Source organism: Esox lucius, chromosome 25 (assembly GCF_011004845.1).
Source record: "Esox lucius isolate fEsoLuc1 chromosome 25, fEsoLuc1.pri, whole genome shotgun sequence".
NCBI lineage: Eukaryota > Metazoa > Chordata > Actinopteri > Esociformes > Esocidae > Esox > Esox lucius.
The window spans coordinates 15,232,394-15,245,780 of NC_047593.1; the positions used below are offsets into that span (position 1 = coordinate 15,232,394).

The 13,387-nt window shown below is 46.9% G+C and overlaps 1 protein-coding gene across 8 annotated transcripts in view; it reads right to left on the reverse strand.

Moving 5' to 3' along the window:
* Positions 1-13,387, reverse strand: part of lrba (LPS responsive beige-like anchor protein) — a 218,787-nt gene that overhangs the window by 10,733 nt on the left and 194,667 nt on the right. For 2 of the 8 annotated variants that reach the window (XM_034291050.1, XM_034291048.1), the window contains 6 exons: positions 12,181-12,270; positions 5,974-6,166; positions 5,043-5,111; positions 2,630-2,785; positions 2,288-2,329; positions 711-878 (listed from right to left, as the gene is read on the reverse strand). In XM_034291050.1, the coding sequence (XP_034146941.1) occupies positions 711-878; positions 2,288-2,329; positions 2,630-2,785; positions 5,043-5,111; positions 5,974-6,166; positions 12,181-12,270 (718 nt within the window). The remainder of the gene's footprint in view (positions 1-710; positions 879-2,287; positions 2,330-2,629; positions 2,786-5,042; positions 5,112-5,973; positions 6,167-12,180; positions 12,271-13,387) is intronic. The other 6 variants (XM_034291051.1, XM_034291049.1, XM_034291054.1 and 3 more) reach the window with 3 other exon arrangements.

Genomic DNA, 13,387 nt, shown 5'->3' on the forward strand with positions numbered 1-13,387 from the left:
CCGGCTCTGCGTGTGTCTGGGCCTTTGATCACGGACCAGGTCATATGTTATGGTGAGTGTAAGGGCAGCCCACTACGCCAGCGTTTTTCACTTTTATTGACCGCTCTGACCCCACTTCTGATGGATGGTGGTTGGCTTTCATGTGCCCGGTAACCCCCACATCACATTTACTGTCTCTAAGTGGTCCTTGGTCCCTCACTTTCACTCTCACACACACACACACACATTAGCGAGAGCCCATTTCTTGGCCAACAGTCAGTGTGTTCTGAAATCCAATCTGTGTGTTGGAGGCCTGGTGTGGTCAGATGAAACTAGTTGTTACTTTACAGACGGGGGCCGTAAATCACAGTCAGGCTTGTCACTGAGTGGTAGAGGGCTCTGGGAGAGAGTGCAGGGGCGTGTGTGTGTGTGTGGGGGGGGGGGTTACAGAATGGGTCGGTGGTTGAGGGAACACCTCAAAGCGACAAGGGCTAAAACCACAAGACCCTGCGTACTAGTGGAATCCCAGAATCCTCCCACTTTACCTCTACTGAGAACGTGACCAACACTTCTGGGACGTGTGATTTTGTCTATACTGCCCTCCAGGTTCCTGCCTGTGACTGGGGGCTCTAGGCCTGGAGGCATACCTCAGGGTGACTAGGGGCTCCAGGCTTGGGGGGGGGGTACCTCTGGGGTGAGGGGGGCATTTTCAGCATTCGGGGTATACTCACTTCCTGGGTTTTCTCCGATACTGCTGTGTTTCCCGTTCCAGTACCAGAGGAGCAGCGTGGCATCCCTGGACCCGGACAGAACGTAGCAGTCCCCTCCGATGTACGACTCAGACCGGGCCAGACACGTGACCACGTCCCGGTGACCAAAAACTATCTGGGTCAGCTTCCCTGGAACAAACAGGACGAGGCGGCAAATCATATCACAGGACACCCCGAACCCCAGGACACTTCAGCGGGTGACTATCTGGGCTCCTCCTCCATCGTCCTGGAGAGTCACCCGTTTGCTGTGTCCTGGGTTAAGGAATGGTTGCTTAGTCTACTAAGACACGTTACGGCATAGTGGACTACTCATGAAAGCTGTTTCAGAGTTGACACAGGGCACGTAATTAGCAGCATGAGTGAAGCCAGGATTTGGATTCCTGCCTCCACTAGACGTCTTTAAACATTCGCAAAACGTTTACAGGTAAACATGGAAGCGGGAATGATCCACGGCCTGGAGAAACGGACTCGTCGCCCACGGGTTGTGGTTGTGGCTTGGGTCTCTGTTTGACCCACATTCATGTCCACACAGGTGTATAAATACATGCTTCTAACCAGGACCCACGTCGCCTGGTAATATTAGAAAAGCCAGACATTTCTGAACATAGAAAAAACGTGAAACAATGGCGAATTCATACTGTACGTTTCTACAGCCCGCTGCTGTAACCCAGGTTTAAAACCCCTACGCGTACGTTTTATGTTTGTTCAGTTTCAGGACCACCTCTGACCCCCCTACGACCCCCCCCCACCCCCGGTACGCAGACACACACATCCAATTCCATCCTAGACTCGGTTCAATCAGCAGGGGACAATGGGCAGGGCGGATGAAAGAGAGTCGCCGTGTCCCAATCAAGTGTTGTAATTCGTCCTTTTTTCCCTTTAACCTGGAGGCCTGCAGGTCGGCCCGAGGTGGCGGCTGTTGAACACGCCGAGGATTAAAACCGCGTTCGCGTTCCGCTCGCACACCTCCGCGACAGACACACAAAGGGCTGCCTCTTTCCACCGCCACCCGCCCCCCCCACCCCCCCTTTAAAGAAGATGAAGAGATGGAGAAACTGTGCCCTTTTGAAAATTGAATCACAGGCTTTATGTAGATCTCTAGAGTGAGTTTAAATGGGGTTGGAGCTGAGTGTCGCCATAGCCGGGGATGTTTACCGCTAGAGGCAGGCAGACTCATCAGGGACCCCTGACCCGACTGGGCTTATCTGGGAGGAGTTCAGCAGCAGCCTGGGGTGGAGTAGAGGAGGACATGGCCTGCCGGAGAGAGCTGCAGCAAAGACCTGCTATAAAAGCTGTACCTGGGTCAGTAAAGTTATGTGGTTCTAATGGGACTATATCTGTTATAAAAGCTGTACCTGGGTCAGTACAGTTACGTGGTTCTAATGGGACTATATCTATATCTGTTATAAAAGCTGTACCTGGGTCAGTACAGTTACGTGGTTCTAATGGGACTATATCTGTTATAAAGGCTGTACCTGGGTCAGTACAGTTACATGGTTCTAATGGGACTATATCTATATCTGCTATATAGGCTGTACCTGATGGATTAGAGGTCTTGTGGAAGGGTCGATGATTTGGAGCTGTGAAGGAAATGGTGAAGAGAACACTGAAGACACTAGAATAAGGAGTGTCTGAATCGCCAGAGGACACGCAGCTTTACTGTTAGCGCTGTTCGTGAGCTGGCAGAGCTCACAGTGCCCTCTGGTGGAGGGAGTCCCAAACATTTTCTAGCTGAATACATCAGATGGGTCTGGAATAAGGGCTTCACGTGTGTCTGTGTAATGAATAGGACTCAAGTCTCTCTGCATTCAGAGTTTCCCTGGGTCTGTCAACCCACGCACAACTCTGACCGTGGTGGAGCAGACTTCTGATGACCATACCGGAGTCCGTGGAGTAGACGCGGAAGCTCTTGTCCCAGAAGCCGCAGAGCAGGATGAAGCGATTGTCCGCGGTGACCACGAAGCACTGAGCGTGAATCTGAATGCTCTGGTCCAGCAGGTCTGTAATCTGACGGCGGTGCATCCCCACGTTGTTGGCTAGAGATGGGAAGATGGACGGAGAAAGGAGAGAGAGGCAGGGGGGAGAAGAGAGGGGAGGGGGGAGAAGAGAGGGGGAGCGATGGAAGAGACATTAATTAGCTAAGTAATCTCCATTTATTTTCACATCACTTCAATAGTTCTAACTCTTTCGACCAGGACATTAGACTGTTGCTGCAGCTACAAACCACATTCCCGTCGACCATGGAAGTTCACGTGTTACCATGGAAGATCACGTGTTACCATGGAAGTTCACGTGTTACCATGGAAGTTCACGTGTTACCATGGAAGTTCACGTGTTACCATGGAAGTTCACGTGTTACCATGGAAGTTCACATGTTACCGCGGCAGCACCATTGATTTGAGGGAGCGCGTGAAACATGCCGACCATGGCGTCTACGAGGGGTTCCCAGTTTTCTGTTGGGACTGAGAGAGTGATGACGAGTGCATCGCCCAGCAAGAGCCAGAGGATTCCTTTGGCCAAGAACAAGGAGCATCGTCATGTCTGGGACGACTTAATCCAGATTAGCCAATATCGCTTAGTTGGACGTTCATATGAGAGAGAGAAAATCGCTAAGAGATAAATCCAAGGCAGTAATTTTTATGAATGTTGCATTTTCTTGCCGATGTAGTTATCTGCCATTATGTGCTACCTGTGTGTATTAATCATGTGCTTCGTAATGGGTTAGACATTACCATACAATGGGCTACTTTCCTGGGCACAGATTAAGCCTAATCCAGAATTATTAGATCCATATTAAAAGTCATTTGGAGTCCAGGACTAGCCTTAATGTGTATCCTGGGAACAAACAGGCCCGTTAAGTTCTAGAACATTCTTACCTTTCTATTTTCCCTTTCTGTCCTAATCTCTCTCTCTCTCGCCTTTACTCTCTCTTTCTTCAAATCTGCCTCGCCTTTCCCCTCTCTCTCCTGGGCTCTGAGTCCAGATGAACAGGTGTTGGGCCAACGCAGGCTCCCCTGACAGATACCAGCACGCCACGCCTGACCAACATTTCAACCAATTATCAACATTTCTCCATGCAAACGCCGCCCAACAGTCACATACAATTTACTGTGTTTAAACTGAAGCTCCTTGTGGAATGCGAGAAGCATAAATACACGAGTGGCACGTTAACAAAACTCCACCCCACCCCACCACACGTTCTACATGGGACTGTGAAGCCCAGGGTGGTGTTTGCTTCACCAACACAGATGTAAAAGCAGAAAGATGGAGATGCAACCGGTAGTGCATTTCAACTGAGAAGAGAGAACAGTTGACTAATAAAGGGGCTTTTTGATGTTCCAAAATGGCTGAATGGAATGGTTGAATCTTTGATGTGGGTGCTCACACAAACACACAAAACCAATACGCTCCATGTCTAGAAAAGCAAAGAGGTTGGCCATAAAAAGGGAGAGATGGATCTGGGTGAAGATGAGCAGGTGGGAATGAACCCTTGACATTTTTACAAGTCAACCATTACTGAGAGAAAACGTGTGCATTTGGACCAGAGATATGATGGGGGGGGGGGATTAGTAAGGTCATGTTGAGCCTGTGGTCTAGTGTTAACACTGGCCAGTCATATAACCGCCCGTCTGTCTGTCTGTCCGTTCAGGACTGTGGAAATAATATGTAGAATATAATAAACCTACTTAATGGTGAGAAATGAATTAGCGCTGTCAACACAAAAACAAAGAGGGAGAATGAAAGAAAAGAATTAGGCGCGACAGAACTACGAGAGCCGTTGCCTCCAACCGCTCTTTCCTAGACAGTGAATCCTGTACATCACCAGCTCCTATTCTGCTCATCAACAAGTCGTGAGTGATGAGAGGCGGCCATATTGTCCTGACATCCGGCCGCGGTGCACTCTCAACCACACATTATTACTGCATTCATATTCATTCCCACTGACACGCGTCCTATCCCCTAGCTCAAATTAAACCAGAGAGAGAGAGGTGGAGACAGAGAGAGAGGTGGAGACAGAGAGAGAGAGAGAGAGAGAGAGGGGGGGTTGATGATGAAATACCGGGCTAGGCCACAGCTCATTGCATTCCAATTTGCATGCAAATGGTTTCCGCAGAGTGCGGAGTACAGGATCTATTTCGGAGGGGGGGGGGGGGGGGGGGGGCTGTTGGTGGGCAGAGAAACAACAGCAATCTATGGCCAGGGACACTGCCAAGGGCCATCACAATTAATCCCAGACACACACACCCGGACGAATACATAAACACGCACGCGCACACACACACAGTGTCATACCTATCAAAGGGTCGATTTCCACAGGCAGTTGGTACTGCTGATCCTGAACTGAAGAAGAACCTTGATGACCTGAGACGGAGGGTAAAAGACAGAGGGTGAGAGACAAATAGGCAGAAAGAGACAGACAGAGGGAAAGGTGAGGGGGAGGCAATGAAAGAAATGCAGCAAGAAGGATGGGTTTAATATCACAGTCATGTGGCCCAGTGGAGTATTTGGGATTCTGTTCAATATGGGAAATGCTAAATTGTAATTTGTGACACTCCAATATTGTCCCCCCGAGTACCCCACTAAATGTTTACAAAGAGTCCCATTTCTGCGAAATTGTTTCCTGAGACTTCTGGATTTACTCTGATAACACATTTCAGAAAAATGACTAATGACGTCGTACCAAGAAATCCTTACATTTCCTGAAAAAACAGATATTCATGTTACACACTAGTCACAAGTGAACACACCTCTACGACCATAAAGCCCAGGCAGCATCACAGAAAATCTACTCATCGCAGCAAAACATTGGAGATTCAATTGGATCTAAAGTTTTCGTGCGGCGACGGTTTGGTTAACAACCCGTCTGACAGTGAGGTCTCCATTCATCGAGGCGGACGGGGAAACCTAACACCCCCAGAGGGCACACGTCACATTTGATCCCGCGTCTCAGGACGACCGCTCAACTTTGTCAGAAATCAACGTCCTGTCCAGGGCTGACGTCAGGGACGGGCCAATCGCCCGGGGTCCTGGGAGGATCAGGGGATTGGCTAATGACTGGAAGAGACTAACTCATTTAATGTCATTGGCCGGATTGTCTTCCGTAATGTTTTCAACAGCGATCGTCACATTCATTCTTCACAGCTGAACACCAACAGGGAAAAACCCCCCGGACTAATACATATTCAAACTCCGTTTCCCATCAAACCCCACACCACCCCCTTACCAGCCAGGCCGTGCCACTTGTTGACGGCGAAGAGGCGGTTGGCGGTGACGGTGATGATGGCGGGGGCTGCGAGGCCCGGCTGGGTGTTGGCGGCCACGTGGGCCACGGGGGAGTTGCTGGGGAACTTCAGCACCATGATGACGTCCTGCTGCATCTGCTCCGTGAACATCAGGGGGGTCTGCAGGAGGAGATACTGGTGATGACAGACAAGTCCACACGGACGGGAGGAGAGCGGGAGGAGTGGGAGGAGTCCAGCAGACCGACGGCCCGGAGTGCAGCGTTAGGAGCGGCGGCGGGGGTGGGGGGGGGTGGCAGGGAAGAGGAAATAAACGGCAGGAGCACCGCCACACGGGCAAGGAGAACAAAAAGAGGAGGAAAGGGAAAGGGAGGGGCAGAGAGAACGTTAGCCTGGAAGCCAGCGAGGAGCAGCGCCAGGCAGCCAAAGGAAGAGCAGGTAACACTGTCGACAGTCAGAAAAACGGACGTGAGAAAGTCAAAGTTACACGTTACAGGCAACATTAACGTTGGAAGAACAAACCCGTCTCGGCGCTGACAGTGAAGACGAACACAGAGATAGACAGAGAAAAGTGCCGGGGCTTGAGACAGCATGGCTGCGTGAAATGGGGAAGGCCCTTATATGCCCCCAAAACTCCTACGCTGACAGTGTTCTATGGGTACCCCCTAACGCTCCATTAAAGGTGTCAGTAATGCCTCATCAAACGTGGCCCCATTAATAGCCTGTTAAGTGAGGGCCTCTGGGTACTGGAGTCCACCTCATGTCTCGCTTACTACACCATCTGTATCGAATTAAGTGGCTACTTCAAGTAACTTGCTGTCTACGTCTAAACACAGGGACTAGCGTACTTGTTAATCCACTTTTTCCATCTGTGAATCAGCGAAAAGGTCAGCGCTATTTTGCTCAGGTTTCTTCAGGAAATACTGAAAAAAACCCCGAAAAGAACAAAAACACAATCATCCTAAATAGAACTGGTTGCTTTTTATCAATCAGTCACCACATGTGGAATAAAAAGCTAATCGAAAACCATCCATCTTCATACAAGGGCTTCCATTTGTCCCGAAGCAAGATCTGTCAGGACAGTGACACTCATCCCAAATGAAGTGAGTTCCGATCAACTGATAAGACTTGTTTTTACTGGCTTGGCCCATACTAGGGCACGTCCCAAAAACTGTCCTAATCCCTAAGAAGTGTTTGACTTCCCGAATTGGTTCCTGGGAATAGGGATCCATTCGTACCGACGCTTGTAGAGAGCTTGGGAACATACTACACATGCTTAATGTCAGAACACACTGGGGTAAATCCCTGGTGTTTGACGGGCTAAAGTCCTCCGACGTTGTCATTACCGACCGCCAGCACGGTGAGATGCCAGAACTGGAGCCTGTCCCATACACTGCACCCAGACAGAGAGGAGCACAGAAGGCAGACGGTAGAGGGGAAAAAAGAGAGGGAGAGAAGGGGCGGAAAGGGGGACCAACGGAGTAAAGGGAAACGGGGGAGGCGAGTGGGGACCGAGGGAGCCGGGGGCACGGGGGAGAGAGGCGGCGAGAGAGACAGAAAGAGGGAGGGAAGATAAAACCAATGTGGGAAAGAGAAATACTAAAATAAGGAATAGAGGAAGAAATAGGAGCAGGTCAGAAAAAGAGGAGGGGGAGAGAGAGAGGAGACAGCCCTGTAGGAAGGCCCTCATATGTTTCTGGTTATGCGAAAAGGGAAAGGCCCTGTACATGTCAGTCAGGCCAGGCCAAACCTCCCCATATCTACCAGTCCCACCTGCCGCCACTGGAGAGGACCAAACATTACCACTTGAAAGTGGAGTCAGGTTTCCATGAGGATGGAGATGGTATGGTGTTGCCTTTCAGTCCAAGTAGTGTGTGCACGTGTGTGTGTGTGTGTGTGTGTGAGCCTCTCACCACAGGGAATTGAGGCCCTGCTCAGCAACCTGACGTTTATTTCTCTAGGAAAGCGTATGCCTCTGTTTCTGGCCTGGTTTATTCCACCGCTCTGCTCAGCAGCTCCCACTGCACTGACCTGTACTGGGTAATAATACACTGAAACCTCATGTTTTCTACTGAATTATAAACCGGTGAAGTCAAATCCAGAACGCTGAGTGGCTGAAAGCCGTGGTATATGAGAGCATATACCACAGGTATGAAATCACAGCACTTCTTATATATTGACCATAAATCCCTTATATATTGACCATAAATCCCTTATATATTGACCATAAATCATATATATTGACCATAAATCATTTATATATTGACCATAAATTATAACCTCTGATGCATTATTGGTCAAATATACTGTTCACTACTGCAGTATACTGTACTGCATTACACTAGACTGTATTTACACTTCAGTGTATTATCCTGCACTGCATTATACTAGACTGTATTATACTAGACTATTAGACTGTACTAGACTAGACTGTACTACACTAGACTGTACTACATTAACTTTTAGACTATTGTACTAGACAGTATTATACTAGATTATTAGACTATTGCACTAGACTATGAGACTATTATACTAGACTGTATTACATTAGACTCTATTATATTGTACTATTAGACTATTATACTAGACTGTATTACACTAGGCTGTATTACCCTAGGTTGTATTATATTGTACTATTAGACTATTATACTAGACTGTATTATACTAGACTGTATTACACTAGGTTGTATTACACTAGGCTGTATTACACTAGGCTGTATTACACTAGACTATTACACTAGGCTGTATTACACTAGACTATTAGACTAGACTGTATTACACTAGGCTCTATTACACTAGACTATTATATTAGACTATTAGACTATTACACTAGACTGTATTACACTAGACTGTGAGACTATTATACTAGACTGTATTATATTAGACTAATACACTAGACTGTATTACATTGTACTATTAGACTCTAATACACTAGACTCTAATACACTAGACTCTAATACACTAGACTCTAATACACTAGACTCTAATACACTAGACTCTAATACACTAGACTCTAATACACTAGACTCTAATACACTAGACTCTAATACACTAGACTCTAATACACTAGACTCTAATACACTAGACTCTAATACACTAGACTCTAATACACTAGACTCTAATACACTAGACTCTATTACACTAGACTGTATTACACTAGACTGTATTACACTAGACTGTATTACACTAGACTGTATTACACTAGACTGTATTACATTGTACTATTAGACTCTAATACACTAGACTCTAATACACTAGACTCTAATACACTAGACTCTAATACACTAGACTCTAATACACTAGACTCTAATACACTAGACTGTATTACACTAGACTGTATTACACTAGACTGTATTACACTAGACTGTATTACACTAGACTGTATTACATTGTACTATTAGACTCGAATACACTAGACTCGAATACACTAGACTCGAATACACTAGACTCGAATACACTAGACTCGAATACACTAGACTCGAATACACTAGACTCGAATACACTAGACTCGAATACACTAGACTCGAATACACTAGACTCGAATACACTAGACTCGAATACACTAGACTCGAATACACTAGACTGTATTACACTAGACTGTATTACACTAGACTGTATTACATTGTACTATTAGACTCTAATACACTAGACTCTAATACACTAGACTCTAATACACTAGACTCTAATACACTAGACTCTAATACACTAGACTGTATTACACTAGACTGTATTACACTAGACTGTATTACACTAGACTGTATTACACTAGACTGTATTACATTGTACTATTAGACTCGAATACACTAGACTCGAATACACTAGACTCGAATACACTAGACTCTAATACACTAGACTCTAATACACTAGACTCTAATACACTAGACTCTAATACACTAGACTCTAATACACTAGACTCTAATACACTAGACTCTAATACACTAGACTCTATTACACTAGACTCTATTACACTAGACTCTATTACACTAGACTCTATTACACTAGACTCGAATACACTAGACTCGAATACACTAGACTCGAATACACTAGACTCGAATACACTAGACTCGAATACACTAGACTCGAATACACTAGACTCGAATACACTAGACTCGAATACACTAGACTCGAATACACTAGACTCGAATACACTAGACTCGAATACACTAGACTCTATTACACTAGACTCTATTACACTAGACTCTATTACACTAGACTCTATTACACTAGACTCTATTACACTAGACTCTATTACACTAGACTCTATTACACTAGACTCTATTACACTAGACTCTATTACACTAGACTCTATTACACTAGACTCTATTACACTAGACTCTATTACACTAGACTCTATTACACTATTAGACTGTTATATATTAGACTGACATCGACGACACTTGTTTCTCCATCCCTACATGCACGTAACCTTGGCGTCATTCTGGACTCTACACTCTCCTTTGATCAGCACGTCAAACAGTTTGTAAAATCTTAATTCTTCCATCTTCGCAACATCGTCAAACTCAGACCTTTCCTCTCCTGTCCTGCTGATGAAACCCTAATACATGCCTTCATAACCTGCCGTCTTGACTAATGTAACTCCCTACTCACTGGCATCAAAACTACATCCCTCCATAAGCTCCAAATGGTTCAAAACTCTGTGGTCAGACTACTCACCTACAAGTCCCGGCAGCATATCACCCCCATCCTCTGTGAGTTACACTGGCTTCCTGTCTCCCAACGCATTGACTACAAGATCCTCCTATTGACATATAAAGCCCTAAACAATATCGCCCCAGCCTACCTCTCTGACCTTCTTCTTCCATATCAACCAACACACACTCCGTTCCAGTACTGCAGGCCACCTCCTAATCCCCAAGTCCAAGCTCCAAGGCTTTGGTGACAGGGCATTCTCAAGGGTTGCTCCTAGGCTCTGGAACACTCTCCCCAAAACCATCTGTGACTCTGAGACCATCCCCATCTTCCAGAAACACAACAAGACTCATCTGTTCAAAATCGCCTACCCATAGCCATGCCAAATCTCTCAATCTTTGTTATTTTCTGTTCCATGTTACTTCTGCCCAGTGTCTTTGGGTCCCTGAAAAGCACTATATAAATATAAATGTATTATTATTATTATACTAGACTACACTATATTATACTGCAGTAAAGCTGTACTGTTTTATACTGCACTGTAATACACTGTACTATACTACACAGTATTAAAATGTACCATACTATACAGCTCTAGGACTGGAGGATGTTACACTGGCCAGATTATAGGAAATGTCTGACTTCATTAAGTCACTAGAAGAGCCTCCACAATCCTCACCTGGCTCTCATACCTGCACTCAAATACCACTTAAATTGACTTCAAATCCTCAAGGTGTGCTGGACTGGACAAACTGACGCAAAGCGTGTGGGGGAGGTTTCCAGGAGTACTGGCACCCAGGTATTGGGCCAGTGGATGAATGCAGCAGTATTGGGCCCCTTGGTGGGGACCAGGAAGCTAATGGGGTGTTTGGTAAACATGAGTGGTGTACGAAAAGTGGTGTGTGTGTGTGTGTGTGTGTCGGCGGGCTCCAGCTGTCAGCACCACAGGGCCACTGTGCTAATGGGGGCTCTTGGGGGCTGGTGTCAGCACATCATCCAGAGCCCACTCTGCCCCCGTCACCCCACTTCTCTAGGCCCTTAAAAGCCTGTCACCTTGGGACCATTGTTCCCCGCAAGAGGCCCCGCCCTCCAGTCAGTCTCCGCCCTCCCTCCCTCTATCAGGTGAAGAGTGGGAGTTTGGCTCAAGACCATTTTCCACAGTGCTAATCCATGCCCCCTCAAGCACCCCACACCCCACCCCAAATCCCATCACACCCCTCTCAAAGCCCTTTTTCTGATGATGAGAGAGGAGACAGGGAGACAGGTTCAGAACCAGAGCTAAAGTTTCTCAGGGTTGGGAGGGATGATGGGGGAGAACAGGGAGGGGGGAGGCATCGAGGGGCTGGTGTGAGGCAAAGCAGAGGGCAGTCATCAAAACATTCTAGCAGTCAGATGCAGTCATTTAACAAGGCAGCTATCTGAATGGATGGCTCCCCAGGCTAGTCAATCAAGCCCCTGCTTCTGCAGTCTTTACTACAACTACTGAGGCGATGAACATGGGCCTGGTGTTCAGAGTGTGTGTGTGTGTGTGTGAGACTTACCACCTGCATGGCAGAGCTCCTTGGTGGGTGGGGCTCAATGAGCAGCTGACAAGGTGTCTGTCCGAAACTCCTGATCTGGGCCTCCACCGCCTAGAGAGGAGCAACAGGGGAACAGGGGAGATGGAAAGGGAGGAGAGATGGGGGAGAGATAGAGATGTAGAGACAGACAGAAGAATGGGGAGATTGAGCGATAAAGAGCAGAGGAGCAGAGAACAGGGAGATGTAGAGAAAGACAGAAGGACAGGGAGATTGAGTGATTGAGGGAGACCAAGAGAGGAGAGAATGGGGAGAGAGTTAGGTGGTGCTAATGAAGAGATATAGGACCATAAATGTCAGTGGAGACGACGTCTCTCAGCTCTGGACAACATCAAGGTCCAGAGACACGGCAACGCTGGGCTGAGAGGAACACATTCTGTTGTGGTCAGCACAGTATGACCAAACCAAGGTATAGGTCAACACGGTATAACCAAACCTAGGTATAGGTCAGCATGGTATAACCAAACCAAGGTATAGGTCAGCACAGCATAATCAAACCAAGGTATAGGTCAGCACAGCATAACCAAACCAAGGTATAGGTCAGCACAGCATAACCAAACCAAGGTATAGGTCAGCACAGCATAACCAAACCAAGGTATAGGTCAGCACAGCATAACCAAACCAAGGTATTGGTCAGCACAGTACAACCAAACCAAGGTATTGGTCAGCACAGTATAACCAAACCAAGGTATAGGTCAATACAGTATAACCAAACCACGGTATAGGTCAACACAGTATAACCAAACCAAGATATAGGTCAACACAGTATAACCAAACCAAGGTATAGGTCAGAACCGTAAAACCAAACCAAGGTATGGGTCAACACAGTATAACCAAACCAAGGTATAGGTCAGAACCGTAAAACCAAACCAAGGTATGGGTCAACACAGTATAACCAAACCAAGGTATAGGTCAGCACGGTATAACCAAACCGAGGTATAGGTCAGCACGGTATAACCAAACCAAGATATAGGTCAGTACAGGAGCAATGAGAATGACAGGGAGAGAGCGCCGTAAAGATCTTGGCGGGACTTAAGTGATGGACTGCGCAGTTAGACTTGTGTGTGGAGTTCTGTGTGAGATTATGGGGGTGAGTCTGAGCGGGGGTTGGCCTGGTCTTCAGCAGTGATCTCATGGAGACGGCCTGGGCTGCCTACAGATGGAATATCCA